The following is a 21,330-nucleotide window of genomic DNA, read 5'->3' as shown; positions in this document are numbered from 1 at the left end:
GGGACCGTTGCCGAGTCCAGGGAGTTTTGGAAAATTATTACCAATGCATCCACAATCCCTACCACCACTTCCCTCAAGACCCTAGGATGTAAGTCATCCGGTCCAGGTGATTTATCCGCCTTGAGTCCCATTATTTTACCGAGTACCACTTCCTTAGTGATTTTGATCGTGTTTAGCTCCTCCCCCCTATAGCCCCCTGTTTGTCCAGTGTTGGGATATTCTTAGTATCCTCTACTGTAAAGACTGATACAAAATATTCATTGTGTTTTTGCCATCTCCATATTTCCCACCATTAATTTCCCAGTCTCATCCTCTAAGGGACCAACATTTACTTTAGCCACCCTTTTCTTTTTATATAACTATAAAAACTCTATCTGTTTTCATATTTTTTGCTAATTTACTTTCATAATCTATCTTCCCTTTCTTAATTAATCTTTTTGTTATTTTTTGCTGTCTTTTAAAGTTTTCCCAATCCTCTATCCTCCCACTAGATTTGGCTACCTTATATGCCCTTGTTTTTAGTCGAATACTATCCTTTATTACTTTACTTAGCCACGGATGGCTGTCTTTTCTTTTACACCCTTTTCTTCTCAGTGGAATATTTTTTTTTTGGAAGTTGTAAAATAACTCCTTAAATGTACACCACTGATCATGTATCGTCTTACCCTTTAATCTATTTTCCAAATCCACTCTACTCAATTCCGCTCTCATACCTTCATAGTCTCCTTTATTCAAGCTTAGCACGCTTGTTTGAGATCCAACCTTCTCACCCTCTAATTGAATATGGAATTCAACCATTCCAAGGGGATCCTTTACTAGGACATTTTTAATTAATCCTGTCTCGTTACACAGGACCAGATCTAAGGTTGCTTGCCCCCTGGTCGGTTCAGTTACATACTGCTCAAGAAACCCATCCCTAATACACTCAATGAACTCATCCTCAAGGCAGCCCTGCCCAATTTAATTTGTCCAATTAATATGATAGTTAAAATCCCCCATAATTATAGATGTTCCCTTATTACAAGCCTCAACTATTTCCTGATTGATACTCCGTCCAACAGAGTTGCAACTGTTCGGAGGCCTGTAGACTACGCCCACTAGTGTTTTTTTCCCCTTATTATTCCTTATCTCCACCCAAACTGTTTCATTATCCTGATCTTTTGACCCAATATCATTTCTCTGTATTACAGTGATTCCTTCCTTTATTAACATAGCCACCCCACCTCCCCTTCCTTCCTGCCTGTCCTTCCTGATTGTTAAATAACCTGGTATGTTTAATTCCCAGGCATTGTCACCCTGCAGCCATGTTTCTGTAATGGCCACAAGACCATACCCATATGTAGTTATTTGTGCCATTAACTCGTCTATTTTGTTACGAATGCTACGTGCATTCAGATAGAGAACTTTCAAATATGTTTTGTGACACTTAGTTCCTGCTTTTGCCCTTTTTATTACTTTACCTTTTACTCCATACCTTCTGCCCCTTCCTGACACGCTCTGGTTTTTAATTTCCCCACTGCTACCTAAGTCTATGACCTTCTCTGTTGTCATTTTTATTATTTGCTCTCTAGGAACCTCCCCCCCACTAGTTAGTTTAAAGCCCTCTCTACAGCCCTAGTTATATGATCCGCCAGGACTCTAGCCCCAACAGCATTGTGGGAGTGCCTTCACCACACGGACTGCAGCGGTTCAAGAAAGCAGTTCACGACCAAAGGCAGCTAGGGATGGGCAATAAATGTTGACCTTGCTCACACCCCGAGAATTAATTAAAACATTGATGTACTGTATTATTAATTTGGGTGGAGGTGGAAGATCTCTCATTGTTGAAGTGATTTGAGCGTCGACTGGTTTCTACAGTAGCTCCAGTGTGTTTTAATGTCTCTTTAAAATTAAGAGATGCTTTTGTCCAACAAGCCCAAACACCAATGTCATGTATCGGGCAAACAAGATGAACCACATGCTGCTTTTGTGATGTAAATACCTTTTGCAGTGAGTCTATGTGATAGAACAGGAAGCCCAGATGGTTCAGATAACACAAGCCACTGCAAACCCGTAGACCGGCTCATGTGAGGGATTAGCGGATGGGGGTTAGCCAGACTCTGCTCACAAACTGTCAGCGTGTAAAGCTCACTGTAATGAGGACGCTCTCTCAGGTTCCACCACAGGTGTTTATCTGTATGCCTCACTGAACATTTCTGAAAGAGGAAGCCATTGTGTACTCCCCACCTGCAAGGGGAACCCGGGAGCACGGGTCCTTTGTGTTTATTTTTCTAATCCTTCTACTTAATTTGCATGAAAGCATTTCTCAGGTTTTTGTGCAAACTGGCCACTAAAAGAGCTCCTGTTCCATTTTGCGACCACACTGGGGCCGTGGCTCAGTTTGCAGCACCCTCGCCTCGGAGTCAGAACGTTGTGGGTTCAAGTCGTGCTCCAGAGACTTGAGTGCATAATTTAGGCTGGCACTCCAGTACAGTACTGAGGGAGTGCTACACTGTTGGAGATCCTGTCTTTTGGGATAGATGTTAGATTGAGGCCCCATCTGCCCTCTCAGGTGGACATAAAAGATCTCACGGCACTATTGGGAAGAAGAGCAGTGGAGTTCTCCCAATATTCACCCCTCAACCAACACCACTAAAACTGATTAATCTGGTTGTCACATTGCTATTCGCGAGAGCTTGCTGTGCACAAATTGGCTGCTGTGTTTCCTACATTGCAACAGTGACTACACTTTGCAGTACTTTGGTGTTAGTAAAGCACTTTGGGATGTCCGGAGGTGGTGAAAGCCTCTATATAAATGCAAGTCTTTCTTTCTTAGCAACATTTGGATGCCCACCATAGGCACCGAGAATGGTTTCTAATCTGGGTTCAGTTATGCGAGTGAGCCCAGATCAGTATGCCATTGGGAAGGTGCGTCAGATCAGAAATAACATCACAGCATCCTAAAGTAAGGCAATGGCTGAACTTTAAGGCTGCACTAAGGTTTGCAGCAGTAGTTATCCACCAGTGTGTTGTGGAGTGATTACCATTAAGAGGCTGCATCATAAGTACAGAGTCCTAGCTCACCCCGTGGCTCACCAGCATCTGTAAGACGATAAGTTATAACATTTTGGAGTGTGTAACCCTTGAGCACTGATGAAGTACACACTCCCCAACTGGTGTGCGACAACTGGCATCAACAACACTGGCCCAGGGATGGGTAAAGTTGTTCAGGTTTTCCCCTCTCAACCACAGTACGGTGACTGCTGCTGGAAAATGTGGAGAGGACTGGGCTCATCTGCGATGCCACCTGCAGTTGTTCACTATCCCGCATCACACATGATGGATGCACCTTGAGTGAGGAGCTGAAGTGCTGTGAGCATTGATGGAACTGTATAGAAACACAGAAGATAGGAGCAGGAGTAGGCCATTCGGCCCCTCGAGCCTGTTCCGCCACTTAATGAGATCATGGCTGATCATCCAAACTCAGTACGCTGTCCCTGCCTTCTCCCCATATCCCTTGATCCCTTTAGCCTTAAGAAATATATCTAACTCCTTGAATATATTTGATGAATTGGCCTCCACTGCCTTCTGTGGTAGAGAATTCCACAGGTTCACTACTCTCTGGGTGAAGAACTTCCTCATCTCTGTCCTAAATGGCTTACCCCTTATCCTTAGACTGTGATCCCTGGTTCGGGACTCCCCCGCCATCGGGAACATCCTTCCTGCATCTAGTCTGTCTAGTCCTGTTAGACTTTTATAAGTTTCAATAAGTATCTCAGCCTTTAGAAGAGGATGGGGTATTTTTTTTTAATTCATTCATGGGATGTGGGCATCACTGGCAAGGCCAGCATTTATTGCCCAGCCTTAATTGCCCTTGAGAAGCCTCTATATAAATGCAAGTCTTTCTTTCTTAGCAACATTTGGATGCCCACCATAGGCACCGAGAATGGTTTCTAATCTGGGTTCAGTTATGCGAGTGAGCCCAGATCAGTATGCCATTGGGAAGGTGCGTTAGATCAGAAATAACATCACAGCATCCTAAAGTAAGGCAATGGCTGAACTTTAAGGCTGCACTAAGGTTTGCAGCAGTAGTTATCCACCAGTGTGTTGTGGTGACTTGCCTTCTTGAACCGCTGCAGTCCTTGTGGTGAAGGTGCTCCCCCAGTGCCGTTAGGAAGGTCCAGGATTTTGACCCAGCGACGATAAAGGATCAGCGATATAGTTCCAAGTCAGGATGGTGTCTGACTTGGAGGTGGTGGTGTTCCCATGTGCCTGCTGCCCTTGTCCTTCTGGATGGTAGAAGTCAGGGGTTTGGGAGTTGCTGCAGTGCAGCTTGTAGATGGTACACACTGCAGCCACGGTACACCAGTGGTGGAGGGAGTGAATGTTTAAGGTGGTGGATAGGGTGCCAATCAAGCAGGCTACTTTGTCCTGGATGATGTCGAGCTTCTTGAGTGTTGTTGGAGCTGCACTCATCCAGGCAAGTAGAGAGTATTCCATCACTCTCCTGACTTGTGCCTTGTAGATGATGAAAAGGCTTTGGGGAGTCAGGAGGTGAGACACTTGCCGCAGAATACCCAGCCTCTCTCTGACCTGCTCTTGTAGCCACAGTATTTATGTGGCTGGTCCAGTTAAGTTTTTGGTCAATGGTGACCCCCGGGATGTTGATGGTGGGGGATTTGACAATGGTAATGTATAAACCTGTCCCACTGATTGTTTTCTTTCCTCAACCCCCAGTACATGCATGTATCAGAATCGTGCCAGCATTCACTCAGCAGGCTGTTGGAATGGATGCACATCTCAGTCTGCCACTTGCATGCCATAAGTAACTCATCTCCCAGTGTACGGCACTCTGGTCCTCGGCACCCCCTCCAGTAATTCAGCAGGTATTAAATCGGATTGAAGTAGAGAATAGTACTGGGTTTGTGTCAGTTGGCAGTTCATCACACATTCAAAAAGCATGGAAAAAGCACTCTGCATTTACATAGCTCTGAGAACACATTTGTTTGTCGGTCAGATTAGGAAGAGCTTCTCGCTAGAATGACTGTGAATGAGCCAGTAGAGGTCATTGATTGCACAGATGCTGGAAGTTACTGCACAGACTCTCACTCTATTAATCAACCCATATTCAGTATTTTATCAAAACACCTCAGATCAAATTATAAATGCATCTATTACCACTTACATGTAAATGAGGCCTGTACTCAGATGAAAGCTCCACCTGCCTCATTTCCATGACTCTATAAATTTTAAACAATGCAGATTTAAACCCTGCCTTTTAATAAATGGCTTCAAAGTCCAGGACACAGGTGTTAAGATTTGACTATTGTGCAGGGAGTACCAGTAACAGATATCAGACCACATCAGGCACCCAACACAAAATGGTTTCCATGGCAGGGTGTGGGGTGGGTAATTTCCACCTTCACCACTTACAGTAAACTGGTGGAGTGGATCACCCATCGTTCTAGAACCCACCCAGGTTAGATTTCAATGGGATGAATATCAGGCAGGTTCCATAATGGCCGGCAATTCCACTCCACCAGTGTACTTACTGCCCAAGAGCTGAAGGTGAAAATTAACCCCCATATTTCTATGGGCTCTGATCGGCTTAATTTTGCATTGACAATTTACAGAATCTTTTTATATGGACCCCACTGTGAAATAAATCAGGAATGCAGAGTCCAATTTACAGTGCAGAATATAGGCCGTTGGAGGTCAATAGAATAAAAACTGTAGGTGCTGGAAATCTGAAGCAAAAACTGAAAATACTGGAAATACCCAGCAGCTCAAAAGAGAAAGGACAGGGATTGGGACCCGGATACAAGGCCCTTCATCATTCCCAAAATGTTAGCCTGTCTTTTTACTTTGCAGACACTAACCGACCTGCTGTGTATAGCCAGCCTTTTCAGATTTAAGCAGGCATCTAAGTTTTTTCCAGCTTCCCAACAGTCAGTGCAAATATGACTGTAAATGATCCAGCATGTAGCAACGCTGCCACTTTGATCCCTCTTGCTTTCTGTCCAGCTGTACCCAAGAGTGTAACATGAGAACATCCCACACATCCAGGGCTGAGTGATGCAAAATATATCACAAACATCAAGACTGAATTTAAGCTAGATCAATAGATGTGAACTGAATTCGATCTCCCAGGTACCTGTGGGGGGAGTGGGCGAATGATCTATTCATTGCCCACTGCTGTCACAAGGTAACCGGATCTATCTCAAATACTATCTACAGATGCTTTGAGACTTTGATATATCACTGTTAAGGGTTCTACTGCAAAGATTAAAAAAGATACATTCCCTAAATATGTGGCTGCACTGACTCAGGGACTGTGACAGTAAGAAGGACCAACTAAAATCTGTCAGAGGGCTACACTATTCAATACTTAATTGCAAGTTTAGTGACGAATGTGAACCAAACTGGTTAATAGACAAATAGTTCAAGGCTGTTTGCCCCTATGATTTTCTGAAAATGCTTAAGCAGCCCATCTCATTTAGGGATATTAGGAACAGGAGAAGCCCATCAGGCCTGCTCTACCATTCAATTAGATCTTGGCTGATCTGCACTTCAACTCCATTTTCCCACCCTTGATATCCTTACCTAACAAAAGTCTATTGAGATCAGTCTCGTTTATCTAGCCTGTCCCATTTTTGAAGAAATCAATTTAAAAATGACTGGACTTTCCTCTTTTAAATTTGAAAAAAAGGGGAGCAATGCCCATCTTTCATTTTAATTTATAGCCTGGTAAAGGAATCGCAGGGACGGAGTTCCTGAGCTGAGATTGTTAGTTGGGGGGTAAGGGGGTTTACCAGAAAGCTAGCACTCATGGCAAATCTGTAGTGATGGTCCTTTAACACTTCTCGGAGCTAACCAGGATAAACATGGGAGAGTGTGTTAATGCAACTGTGGGTGTGCAGTTTTTGTGGATAATGGCTCAGTGAGAACGGTGAAACGTCTATTGACAGCCAGAGCCCACGTGTACTGGTAACTTGCTACGGAGAAATTTGAGCAGCTTTTCGCTGGTGGGCGGGGAAGGGAGGAAGCGAGAAGGGTGGCTCTCAAAAATCCAGAGGAAGAGAGGATCATATGCCACTCAAAGGGCTGTCAACTGGCGGATGGTCCAGAGGCATCTTAAAGAGCATGCAAGTAAGGACGTATAGGTTGTTAAAGTTACTGGAAAAAAGACAAATTTTCACCAAGAAATATTAATCAGGGTGCTACAATTGGATAGTTAAGAGCAGAACCAAACGAGGGTAGTCCTTTTGGAATTGGTAACAGGGGAGGGTGTTGGAGGAGGAAGATGTGTTCAACCGGGTGAAAGGCAGCAAAGCCTGAGGAGCGATAATACACCCTACTTACAGTCAGAGTACGTCATGTGACTGGTTGGGGTTGTTTGGTGCTGCGGGAGGAGAATTGGAGGGATTCAAACATGGAGTTGTGGGAGAGATGGGCACAGAGCTGGGAAGTGACAAAATATTTAAGACCCTCGAGAGGAAAGGGATGTGGCAGCAATTAGAAAGGGCGGGGGGGGGGGGGCGGTGACGACAGCAGTTTTGAAAGGGAAGGGGGACAGTACCCGACGAGAGGGAAGCGTTTACAATGTCAGCTAGCATGGGGGCGCTTTCCCCCCCCCCCCCCCAAGAGCAATCTTCCCTCAAAGCTGCGTGGATGTGCAGCATCTGCGAGGTCCCGTGCAAGCCGCTCACCGGTTTTTGCATTGTTAAAACTGCGCATGCACAAAATTTGAATGGGCTGCGCAGCGATTTAAAGGCACAAAAGAAAAATAGAGGGAACATAGCCCTAGAGTAGTGGACAGTTTTGACAGAGGAAAAGTCAAAAAGAAAGCAAAATAATACTGTTTACTAGTTTTCAGAATTAGCTTTGCAGCCAGAAAAATCGCTCAAACTGACTACTGTATATTCAGATGTTGTGCAGCTTTGATTAGGAACCACATTTTCAGAAGTTACAGGATTTAAAAAAAAAAGCTGCATTCATTTTCACGTGTAAACAACTGCTAAAGCGCATGTAATGGACATAACTTGCCTTCCACTACAGTAGAATAACCCATCAAAACAGGAAATCTAACACAAGAGCGAGTGGAGGAAGGCCTGACTTACTGCAGCACACACCCGATAAGATCACTGCACTACCCAAGGCAGCCTGATGTGTGTTGAGATGTGTTTCAGCAAGAGATGCAAGCTGCATTTAACAATACAGACTGTGGTATTTCAATGTTACCAGGCATTTTATCTCATCAGACTTCAGTGTAAATGGCTCCCACAGCTATTGGGCAACACTAGACAAGTGGGTACATGTTTATCGTGCATGAAGCAGGCAAGTGGTTCAGAAAGACCCTGGTGTGGAAAACCTACACAAATACAGGTTTCCCGTTCATTTTTGCAATCAGATTTTTAAGTTCGTTTGAAACATTAACTGCAACATTTCTTTTTTCAATGTTGTGCCGAACAGTTCTTCCCAGTTTGATAGCATGCTCACCTCCAAGTCAGGAGGTTGTGGGTTCAGGCCGCACTCCTGTGTTTTGAGCACATAAACTCAGGCTGATTTAGGAGGGCAGGTCTGAGGGATCGCTGTATTGTCAGCAGGGTTATATTTCAGATGAGGTGTTAGACCGAGAGTCCCGTCTGCCTGTTCAGGCAGATATGGCACTTTTTGTAAAAGGAGGAACTGAGAGCTCCCAGTGTTTTGGCCAACATTCCTCTCTCAACCAGACAGCTTAAGTGACCATTTGTCTCATTTGCTGGTTTTTAGACCTCGCTGTGCGCGCACATTAGCTCCCACGTTTGCCTATATAACAGCGACTACGCTTCAATAAGGAATTAATTGGCTGTGAAGGGTTTGGCTGCTCCACAGATATGAAAGGAATATGAAAGCAAGTTCTTTCATCCTATTCCCCTCGACAAGTCTCTGTAAAGCCCAAGTTATTGCTCTGCTTATGTTGACACTTGGGGCCTGAACTCAGGCTCAGCATTTGAATCCACACAGCTCAAGTGTTGAGCCACCCTGTTCATAGTTAGACATGGGTCACTAACAGGCTGGCTTTTGAGCAGACTGGAAATCTTGTGTAGAGGGACACCAAAAGTCCCTTTTCAAAAATATAGCAATCCAGCTTTTGCCCTTTACTTATATGGAAGAATTGCTTAATAACATTGTTGAGCCTTTCAATTAATTATCAGCAGCAAGGCAAACCACAGAACTGTAGCTATGCTACTCCCCACCCCACCTGCTTCGGTAAAAGGTGGGATCCCCAATGCAGTGTCAGTCTGCCTTGTGTGTTCACCATGTTTGGTAGCGTGGAAGTTTTCCTCTTGTAGCATTACATTATTTGTTAAATCCAATCCTGTCCTTGTTCACCATCACAACCGTCAGGAATCCCTGAATAATGCTCAGGAGTGGAAACACCGGATTATTTTTCCTCTCCTTAAACCTAGGGGTGAGGTCACCCTCGTGCTGTCTAAGAACAGCTGGTCAGTGAGGCTCAGCTATTCAATGGATAAACTTACAGGCTGAACTTTGAGCCTCAGATCCTCAGTTTTTTACTGACTAATAATTTATTGTACAGCGAGGCCCTTTGTGGATGACAATTTTCAAGGTGAAACACTTTCTTTGCCCAGCTTTCTCCTTTTGAGAATTTTACTGGGATAAAGTTGTACAGGGGCCAGTCACTTTCCAGCATCTAGTCTAAATGGTAGGTGTGTAGGAGGGGGGCTGGGCAGGGCTGTCAATTGCAATGCCCCTCACCCTCCAGCTAAGATCAGTTGCCTCAGCACATATCAGGAATAAAACCAGATTCCCAAACAACGCATTTAAAATTCTCATCCTTGTGTTCAAATCCCTTTAGGGCCTCACCCCTCCCTATCCCCGTTACCTCCTCCGGCACTACCACCTTCCCAAGAATTCTGCATTCCTGTAATTCTGGCCTCTTGCGCATCCCCTACTCGCTTCAACCTTTCAGGCCCTGCGCTTTGGAATTCCCTCCCTAAACATCTCCACTTCTCTCCTCTCCTTAAAACCTACCACTATGACTAAGCTTTTGGTCACTCCTCCTAATGGTGGCTCCTTCGGCACGGCACCATTTTTGTCTGATCACGCTTCTATGAAGCACCTTGGGATGTTTTGCTATGTTAAAGGTGATGGATAAATGCAAGTCGTCGTACGGCTCAGCTACTCAATTAGAGGATCCTCTCGCATCTTTTTCAATACCTGCTTTAAAATGAATGGCGCGGAGATGATGGGTGGTATGGGGACTGGGGGAGAAAGAAGGGACACCTCTGGGTTTGTGACTCTGCTGCCAGTTTATATTGACATGTAGCTAAATAGACACCAGCATCAAACCCATTGCCTGAGGGGTAACAAGAGGTCAGATTACACAGTCAGTTCTGGGCTGAACCCAATGTCTGTCAGTCACAGTAATCACCGTGGTGATGCCTGCAACCTCACAGGAACAGTGGACAGAATAGGAGATTCTGAATTGTAGTAAGGCGATTATTTACTGTGGTTTTGTAATCATTCTCTATGCTGGAAATCCATAGCAGGACAGTCAGCATCTGCAAAGAGGAGACAAATGATGCCACTTTCCCAGCCTCTGTTACAAATGCTGGCTGACCTGCTGTGGATTTCCAGCATTTGTAGCTTTTCTTCCTTGTACAATCCTACATTATCCAAATCATTAGTGTTCCCTCTGGCTCAATGGACAAATGCACAGCCCGCTGTGATGTTCAATTGCAAGACCAGGAACAACCTGCGCTCAAGCCCTAGTCAGTTATTTTTAATCACAGGTAGGCAGTATTAGAGGGCACTATTATTGGCCTCAGCACCCATGGGCTAGAAAGGCGGGGGAGCGGTGGAAAAGTTCAAATTCCTCTTCCTAAATCACTATAGTGACGCTTACTGGAAACTGCACGAATTTGTGTTGATAGGATCAGGCCCAGCTGTGATGCCCTCTACAGCCAAATAGCCAAACATTGTGTCTAACTTCTTGCACAAAGAATAGGCACTAGGGTGAGGTACTGGAGGACTGCTGGCTCCCATACAATTGTATTCCAGCATGTGTTTATGCCTTACAAGAGAGAGAACGCATCCAGGTAAAGAGATTTAACAAAAAAGTTACAATAAAAAGGTTCTGGCATGATTAATGAAATGATTTCCCTCAGTAGAGGGGTCAATAACCAGGGGCGTAGATTTAAAGTAATTGGTAGAAGGATTAGAAGGGAGTGGAGGAGAATTTTTTCACCCACCCAGAGGGTGGTGGGGGTCTGGAACTCACTGCCTGAAAGGGTGGTAGAGGCAGAAACCCTCACCACATTTAAAAAGTACTTGGATATGCACTTGAAGTGCCGTAACCTACAGGGCTACAGACCAAGTACTGGAACGTGGGATTAGGCTGGAGAGCTCTTTCAGCCGGCACAGACACGATGGGCCAAATGGCCTCCTTCTAGGCTGTACGTTTCGATGATTCTATTTATATGCATGAGACTTCAAGTGTGCCTTGTAGGTCCAGCAAGGTCACCGTATAGAGGAATGTAGACTTTCTCCCCTCCCTTTTAGCCCAGAGGTGCGGCGGCCAATAATAGTGCCCTCTATGTTAGGATGCAGTGTCAAAACTGTCGAGTCACAGAATGAGCTCCAGAAGGATCGGATTCTCAATCTAGACCCCTCCTCCCACCCACTCCAGAACAACGCAAGACGTTCAATTCTAAAATTAACTCTTCCTTTTTACGGGAGCTGTATCAGAATATATAGGCCCAGAAATTCGGGTCTCCATGGGTGAGTACACACGGGGTACTCACCCGTAGGCCCAATGGAAGTGCCGGTTTCGTGCATGCACTGCGCATGCGCGGGAAACCGGCACTTCCGTTCCCCTGAACGAAGGGGTTCAGAGTTCGAACGCGTGCACGGGAGGCTGCGCGTGTGCATCGAACTTACGTTTAAAAAAAAAAAAAAAACAGGTTTTCCCGGGAGGGCAAGTCTCCAGAAGTTACACATTTAAAAAGCAGTCGCAAGGCCTGCTTCTTACAAGGTAAGTGGTGAATTAATTAAAATTAAAACATTTTTTCCACAGGTTTATTATTTTTAAATACTTTAAAGCAAGGTAAGTTTATTTTTTTAGCCCCGTTAGAAAATTTAAAAAAAAATTTCAAAAATTTAAATTGTTTAAAGTTATTTCATGTAATTTATAGTTTATTTAAAAAATGTGATTTAAAAAAAAATTTATTTGAAGATTTAGTGATGTTTTGGGGCCCGTAGTATTTATAAGTTTTGACAGCTCTCCCTGTCAAACTTATGAATGAAGCATTCCCTGCTCCTATTGGCTCCCCATGGCCCACGTGATCCCAGGGGACACATCGAACTAACTGCGCCCCTGGGATACGCAAGCACAGCGCGCCAGCAGTTGGAGCAGGCCCAGGATTGGAATTCCACGTGGACCCACAGCTTAACGGCCGGCACGCAAGGTAAGTGCAGGTCGGGGGCTTGCACCCGCGGGAAGCCCCCGACCCGAATTTCTGGGCCATAATGTTACTGTAGAAAATGTAATTTAAAACATCACAAACCTGTACTACCAAGCATAAAAATACTAAATAGGTGATATTTTAGACGCAACCTAAAAAGATAAACTGCACCTCAAAGACAATTAAAAACATATTGGACATACCAGGCGCAAGAGTTTCGTGGGCATTCGCTGGGTAGTAGTTGGGCAAACAGCCAGCGAATGTCCATTTCCTGCGCATGCGGATGATCTGTCAAAATGACAGATCGCAAGTTCCGGGTTTTTGCGCGATCATAGGCCCTGTAAAATCCGGGCCGTTAGTTACACTTGGCTACTTGCTACAACTCTCTACTGCCATCTGTTGGTAGTAAACATTCTCGCACTGTGCCTTTACTTAGCAGCTCCAGTCACAACCCAGACATCACACCGATGCAACCCAGAGTTAAACTGCTGTGTTCTTCTAACCTGCAGTCTGAAACTGACGAGCACGTTCCAATCTGCAAGATTACGTGACCAAACAACAATTTAATGTTCTTTCTTTAAGCAGTAAATCTTTCCCCATCAAAATAGCTCAATAATCTTTCAGTTTTCAGTTCCGAGTGCCCAAAAGAACTTGCATTTCTATAGCGCTTTCACGACCACTGGACGTCCCAAAGCACTTTACAGCCAATGAAGTACTTTTTGAAGTGTAGTCACTGTTGTAATGTGGGAAACGCGGCAGCCAATTGACACACAGCAAGCTCCCACAAACAGCAATGTGATGACCAGATAATCTGCTTCAGTGATGTTGGTTGGCCCCAGGACACCGGGAATAACTCCCCTGCTCTTCTTTGAAATAGTGTCACGGGATCTTTTACGTCCACCTGAGAGAGCAGACGGGGCCTCGGTTTAACGTCTCATCAGAAAGACAGCACCTCCGACAGTGCAGCACTCCCTCAGCACTGCACTGGAGTGTCAGCCTAGATTTTTGTGCTCAAGTCTCTGGAGTGGGACTTGGACCCACAACCTTCTGACTCAGAGGCGAGTGTGCAACCCACTGAGCCACAGCTGACAAAGCATTACATTGTCTTTCCTCTTTCTACATCTCGACAGACCGGTGGTGCATTTCTGGTTTCTATTTCACATTTCCTCGATGGCTTATCTTGGACTTTCCAAGTTTGATTGTGCCACCTTAATGCAGCTTCTCAGTTAATTGCAAAGTTTAATTGGACGTCGGGGCAGGTCCCTTGTTCATTTCTCTCTCCTTTTAACCAGTGACTGGCGTGAACCAAAGGAGATGGGAAACCAAGACGGGGTACGGAGCATGTTTATTTAAAGAAGCTCTTCCTGTGGTCTGTTCCTTCCTGTTGCTACAATTTAAAAACAAAGTGCACCCAAATTTCACAATGTGCTTACTGAGGCATCGAGTAAATCACTTCTTTCTAGACCAGTAACTTTCCACCCTCAACTGAAAAAAACATGCGGCAGGTCACACACACAGTACCGTTCCTTTATATGTAAATAACAGTATCTGAAAGGTCACAAACACACCTCTTTTAGTGAAATTCTTATGTAAACTTTGGGTGAAGGACTCTGAATTGGAATGTTGGTGTTAATTGCAAGGGGGACAGCGTATAAAAGTAGGGAAGTTTTGATGCAACTTTACAGGGCGTTGGCGAGACCACACTGTGGTAAACCAGTTTGTTGTTGTTGTTGCACACTGTTGTGCCTATGCATGCCTCAGCTGACTCCGCCCCGGCTCCACCCACATGCCCGGGTATAAAGGTGACTGCTCTGCAGCCCCCTGCCCTTTTGAATACCAGGCAACCACGAAAGGCATGCTCTGTTCTTTGCTAATAAAGGCCTATTAATTAACTCTCTGTCTTTTATGAGGAATTGATAGCGCATCAATTTTATTAGCAAAAATGTCGGATCCAAATGCTGAACAGCAGGAGCTGCATCAACCGACGGCGCCAAACGCTGAGCAGCAGGCGCTGCTGCGAGCCCTCAGACCAACATGCCTGCACCTAGACCCCCAAGAAGCGGGTTCGGCTACCAAATTCGCACAATGGCTGCGTTGCTTCGAGGCTTACCTGGAAGCCTCAACTGTAATCCTAGACGAAAACAAGCTGAAAATCCTGGCCTCAAAGGTGAGCCACCAAGTTTATACACTAATCCAGGACGCGACGACCTACGCGGCGGCTATCGATCTGCTTAAAGGGCAATACGCACGCCCGGTAAATACGGTCTATGCCAGGCACCTCTTAAGATCCCGCAGACAGCAGCCCGGGGAATCGGTGGAGGCTTTCCTACGGGCACTACGGATACTCGGCCGAGGCTGCGATTGCAAAGAAGTATCAGCCGCAGCACACATGGAGGGACTGATCCGAGATGCTTTCGTTGCGGGTCTAAGGTCCGACTACTCCCGGCAGAGACTGTTGGAGAAGGGAGAAATAGACCTGAAAAAGGCAGTGTCCCTTGCGCTCTCGCTCGACGCGGCCCACAGGAATATGGACGCTTTCTCCCCTAACCGCTCCGCACCGTGGACGCCGCCACCTCCAACTGCTGCAGCGATGTCCAAGGCACAGAAATGTTATTTTTGTGGCCAGGCAAAACACCCCAGAGCACGCTGCCCGGCGAAAAACGCTACTTGCTCCGGCTGCGGGAAGAAAGGACACTATGTCAGCGCCTGCAAAGGGAAAACCGCTAACGCCAGCAGCGCCGCGTGCGAACCGTGGGGGCAGCCATCTTGGGCTCCCCCAGCCGCGTGGGGATCGGGATCATGGGCGCCGCCATTTTGTCCGCCTCCAACTTCAATCAGGGGGGACCCGGACTCAACCACCGCCTCATCTGACGTCCACATCGACTCGCTTGACCATACGCTGGCCTCCGTGACGCTGGACCAATCTCTCCCTCATCAACTGTCCAGGTCCATGATGGACATTACGGTAAACGGCCACGCCACTACCTGCCTTTTTGACAGCGGGAGCACGGAGAGCTTTATCCACCCCGACACGGTGCGCAGTTACTCTCTCCCGGTCCTGCCGACGCGCCATCGGATCTCTATGGCTTCCAAAGCCCAGTCAGCGGACGTCGGTGGCTACTGTGTAGTGACCCTTTCAGTACGGGGCATAGAATACAAAAATTTTAAACTTCTGGTCCTGCCCCATCTCTGCGCTGCCGTTCTACTGGGGTTGGATTTTCAGTGCCACCTTAAAAGTGTCACATTAGCGTACGACGGACCCCTCCCCCCACTCAGTCTGCAGCCAGCAGCTTTTAAATCGCCCGCCGCGCACCATTTGCAGCCTCTCCACCCTTAAAGTCTCCCCCCCCCTCCTTGTTCGCTAACCTCACCCGCGACTGTAAGCCCATCGCTACCAAAAGCAGGCGTTACAGTGCCGGGGATAGGAGCTTCATTAAATCCGAGGTAGCAAGACTCCTGAAGGAAGGGATTATTGAGAGTAGCACCAGCCCATGGCGAGCACAAGTGGTGGTGGTGAAGACTGGCGGAAAACAGCGCCTAGTTATTGACTACAGCCAGACGATCAATCGCTACACCCAGTTGGATGCATACCCACTCCCCCGCATATCTGACATGGTCAATCAGATAGCACAATACCGGGTGTTCTCGACGATTGATCTGAAGTCGGCATACCACCAGCTCCCCATCAGGGCTGAGGACCGCCAGTACACAGCTTTTGAAGCTGACGGTCGTCTCTACCACTTCCTCAGAGTTCCCTTCGGCGTCACCAACGGGGTTTCAGTCTTCCAACGGGAGATGGACCGGATGGTTGACCAGAACGCGCTCCAGGCCACTTTCCCCTATCTAGACAACGTCACCATCTGCGGCCACGACCAGCAGGACCATGATGTTAACCTAGAGAAATTCCTCCGTACGGCCCAGCGGCTGAATCTAACATACAAGGACAAATGTATGTTTCGTACCACGCGCCTTGCCATTCTTGGCTGCGTAGTGGAGAACGGAGTCATCGGCCCCGACCCCGACAGAATGCACCCCCTTATGGAGCTCCCCCTCCCCCACTGCCAAAAAGCACTGAAGAGATGCCTAGGGTTTTTCTCGTACTATGCTCAGTGGGTGTCCAACTACACGGACAAAGCCAGACCCCTCATCAAGTCCGCCTCCTTCCCCCTGACAGCAGAGGCATGTGCAGCCTTCACTCTCATAAAAAGAGATATTGCGAAGGCCACAATGCACGCAGTGGATGAGTCCATCCCTTTCCAAGTGGAAAGTGACGCATCCGACTTTGCCCTAGCTGCAACCCTTAACCAGGCGGGGAGACCCGTGGCCTTTTTCTCAAGGACCCTCCAGGGCCCCGAGATTCGACACTCCTCTGTCGAAAAGGAGGCCCAGGCCATTGTGGAAGCTGTGCGACATTGGAGGCATTACCTGGCCGGAAAACGATTTACCCTGCTCACTGACCAGCGTTCAGTAGCTTTTATGTTTAATAAGCAGAGGGGCAAAATCAAGAATGACAAGATCTTGAGGTGGAGAATCGAACTCTCCACCTACAATTACGATATCTTGTACCGGCCCGGGAAACTCAATGAGCCCCCAGATGCCCTATCACGTGGTACATGCGCCAACGCGCAGGTTGATAGACTGAAGACCCTCCACAATGACCTCTGCCACCCGGGCGTCACCAGGTTGTTTCACTTCATCAAATCCCGTAACCTGCCCTACTCCATCGAGGAGGTCAGGACCTTGACCAGGAACTGCCAAATCTGTGCCGAGTGCAAACCGCATTTTTATAGGCCTGACAGAGCGAGCCTGATCAAAGCCACGTGCCCCTTCGAGCGGCTGAGCGGCGATTTTAAAGGGCCCCTCCCCTCCTCTGACCGCAATGTGTACTTCCTCAATATAATTGACGAGTACTCCCGTTTCCCATTCCTTGCTCAGACATGACCAGTACCACGGTCATTAAATGTCTGAATGACCTCTTCGCCTTGTTCGGTTTCCCTAGCTATATTCATAGCGACAGGGGCTCATCCTTTATGAGCGACGAACTTAGTCAGTACCTGCTCGCGAGAGGTATTGCTACAAGCAGGACCACCAGCTACAACCCCCGGGGGAATGGCCAGGTGGAAAGAGAGAATGCGACGGTCTGGAAGTCAGTCCTTTTAAACTTGAAATCTAAGGGCCTTCCGACCTCTCGCTGGCAGGAGGTCCTCCCTGCGGCGCTCCATTCCATTCGGTCACTGCTCTGTACAGCCACCAATGCCACCCGTCATGAGAGAATGTTCTCCTTCCCCAGGAAGTCCACATCGGGGATCTCGTTACCGACATGGCTGACTTCTCCAGGACCCGTCCTACTGCGGAAGCACGTGAGGTCCCATAAGACGGACCCCCTGGTCGAGAGGGTGAGCCTCCTCCACGCCAACCCTCAGTATGCTTACGTGGTGTACCCGGACGGGCGGGAGGACACAGTCTCCATACGAGACCTCGCACCTTCAGGTGCTCCCGAAACACTTCCTTCGCCACCCACCACTACCCACGCCTACCCCCAGTATGCTTACGTAGCGTACCCGGACGGGCGGGAGGACGCAGTCTCCACACGAGTCCTCGCACCTTCGTGTGCCCCAGTGACACCACCATCGCCACCCACCACTACCCACACCCCGACCCCTGTAGACGGCATGCCGCAGCCCCAGGACCCGCCATTGACTACACAACCTCTCAACGAGACGCCAGGTTCGGCGTTGGATGCTGCACCATCACCGCCGCTGCTGCACCATCACCGCCGCTGCTACGACGATCAGGACGGCATACAAGGCCACCGGATAGACTTAATTACACGAACATTTAGTTTACACGAACTTTTAGTACACTTCACCCCGCCGGACTCAATTTTAAACAAGGGGTGAATGTGGTAAACCACTGTTATTGTTGTTGTTGTTGCACACAGTTGTGCCTATGCATGCCTCAGCTGACTCCGCCCCTGGCTCCACCCACATGCCCGGGTGTAAAGGTGACTGCTCTGCAGCCCCCTGCCCTTTTGGATACCAGGCAACCACGAGAGGCATGCTCTGTTCTTTGCTAATAAAAGCCTATTAATTAACTCTGTCTTTTATGAGGAATTGATAGCGCATCACACACCTGGAGTGCTGCGTACAGTTTTGGTCTCCATATTTAAGGAAGGATATACTTGCATTGGAGGCAGTGCAGAGAAGGTTCACTGGGTTGATTCCTGAGATGAAGGGGTTGACATATGAGGAAAGGTTGAGCAGGTTGGGCCGATACTCCATTGGAGTTTAGAAGAATGAGAGGGGATCTTATTGAAACATTTAAGATTCTGACGGGGAGTGACAGGGCGGATGCTGAGAGGATGTTTCCCCTCGTGGGGGTACCTAGAGCTAGGGGGCACAGTCTCAGAATAAGGGGTCGCCCATTTAAGACGGAGATGAGGAGGAATTTCTTCTCTCAGAGGGTCGTGAATCTGTGGAATTCTCCACCCGAGAGAGCTGTGGAGGCGGAGTCACTGAATATATTCAAGGCGAAGATTGACAGACATTTGAACTACGAGTGAATGAAGGGGTCTGGGGAGAGAGCGGGAAAGTGGTGTTGAGGCCAAGATTGGATCAGCCATGATCTTACTGAATGGCGGAGCAGGCTCGAGGGGCCGATTGGCCGACTCCTGCTCCTTATGTTATGATGAATTCTGCATTCCCCACAGTTGCTCAGAGTGCAGAATCATCATCATGTTTATATAAATGGGTTCCTGGGATTGTACCTGGATACAAGAACATCCTTCAAATATGTTCTTGGCATAGTATCAAATGGACTGGCGCTTCAGCTTCTTTTGCAGGACAGTATTTCCCCAGATGGTTAAGAGTGCCATTTGAGTCAAGTTTGCAAGTAAACGACCCAGCAGGAGTGCGGACGGAGACACTGAAATCTGTCGTGGGTGTAGACTTCACTGGGTGCCTCTGATGATGAAAAGTGCCAGTGGCCCATGAAGCCAAGTGGCTCCCGGTTGACTGGACTTGCATCGGGTTTGCAGTCTAGGCTCTGGCCGAGGGTGGGCTCACCCATTTGCGGTACTGCTCGTCTGTACAACTTTCCACATCAGGGAGGTCTGCAACCACATCGACTAGGTCACAATCCAATGGAATTGCCTCAATTGCAGAACCGCTTCTATTGGAAAAGGCTCCGCAATGCAAACAGCACAGGACTTCACAGCTGGCACTACTGCAGATGCATACAAAATGCACATCTGTTTATATACAGAGTGCAAAACCAATACAATTTCCGGCAATACATCTGAAATCTGATCAAATTAAAATGCAAAGATTGGCCACAATGAACGAGCTCTAGATCCAGTGCAAGAAATCTGATCCACCAACAAACACCACGAGCGAGAGGGTTTGAATACAGGAACAAGGATGTCTTGCTGCAGTTGTACAGGGCCTTGGTGAGACCACACCTTGAGTATTGTGTGCAGTTTTGGTCGCCTTATTCCACAGGTTCACCACTCTCTGGGTGAAGAAATTCCTCCTCATTTCTGTCCTAAATGGCTTACCCCTTATCCTTAGACCGTGATCCCTGGTTCTGGACTCCCCGGCCATCGGGAACATCCTTCCTGCATCTAGTCTGTCCAGTCCTGTCAGAATGTTATAAGTTTCAATGAGATGTAAACGGTCCCATGATACTATTCAAAGAGCTGCTGAGTTCTCCTGGTACCCTGGCCAACATTTATCCTCCAAGACAGATTAACTGGCCACACATCTCATTTGCTGTTTGTGGGACCTTGACTGCACAAGTTGGATGCCTTAATTTCCTTTATAAAAACCAGAGAGTGTAATTAAACAGTGTATTGGAACATCAAGTGAAAAGCTTATAAAATGCAAGTTCTCTCTTTCACACTCCCTGCCCATACAGACCTATATTGGTTTGCAATAAGCAGTTTTAGATTAATTTTAAATTAGCTTCCAAGGAACTTGGTTTGTTTGCCTTGGCTGCATATACACAACTGGAGTTCCAGGAATCGAGTCCATTTAGAACTTCAAATGAAATATTTACTGGCATTGCTAAAACAAAATAAATATTTGGGTTTATAAACTGCTTTATCACATCAAAACATCTCAAAACACGATGAATCACTTTTGGAGTCTAGTCACTTATGTAAGCAAACACAGCAGCTACTTTGCTCCACCAACAAGGAGATAAAAGGTGCAACTTGGTTTCCATCTCAAATGGTGAGGAGAATGTTTTTCTCCTGCGGCAACTGAAGTGGATTCAAGGTCTAACCTTCAGTCTCGCCCAAGGTCTGGAGCACAGACTTAACAACAGTGATGAAACTGTTGAGTAGCCCCTCGCTGCTATTCTCCTGTTTAACGGTAACTTGCACGTCCCTCTTGCCTGTTTCAATTAACAGTTCGGTTAAAAACAGTGACCCAGTCTCATTCCTGGCAAACAGGTAGGCCTTCCAGGGCTGCGCTCCTACTCGGCTGATCGCAACAGGGTGGATGTGAACAAACTGAAAGGCAGACTGGATGGCATCAGGGCGTGGGTCTCTGCGCCAGTCCACAGTCACAACTTTAGCAGCTTCCAGACGCACCCAATACTCCTCAAACTGTCCCGGTGACAGGTGGGCACTGGTCTCCAAACGGACTGGTCCAGAGTCCGGGACCATCTCTTCACTTTGTTCTGGGTTTGAGTCTTTGCAGAAAGAGAACACAGAGTTACACAGGGCACTTTTTACAAAAAACCAACACAGCTGAACACAGACTAATGCGAAACGAAGCACATTATAGGACAGGAAATGCCCTTTTTGCCCCTCTCCTGAAGGCAGCGCCTTGTGCCGAGATACCAAACGTTTTAGGAGTCCTTTGGTACCTCGCCAAAG

General features: G+C 47.2%; 1 protein-coding gene across 3 annotated transcripts in view; it reads right to left on the bottom strand.

Annotated features, from left to right (window-relative positions):
* Window positions 1-7,822: 7,822 nt before the first annotated feature.
* The window catches only part of ap4b1 (adaptor related protein complex 4 subunit beta 1), a 27,283-nt gene continuing 13,775 nt past the window's right edge, over window positions 7,823-21,330 (bottom strand). For all 3 annotated transcript variants that reach the window (XM_086011559.1, XM_086011560.1, XM_086011561.1), the window contains one exon: window positions 7,823-21,143. In XM_086011559.1, coding sequence (XP_085867685.1) covers window positions 20,728-21,143 — 416 coding nt within the window. In that variant the 3' untranslated portion in view covers window positions 7,823-20,727. The remainder of the gene's footprint in view (window positions 21,144-21,330) is intronic.

This window comes from Somniosus microcephalus, chromosome 18, assembly GCF_052327205.1.
Source record: "Somniosus microcephalus isolate GS21.2 chromosome 18, FLI_Smic_1.0, whole genome shotgun sequence".
NCBI lineage: Eukaryota > Metazoa > Chordata > Chondrichthyes > Squaliformes > Somniosidae > Somniosus > Somniosus microcephalus.
The sequence above is the reverse complement of the archived record's forward strand: the minus strand, read 5'-3'. Positions and strand labels throughout refer to the sequence as shown.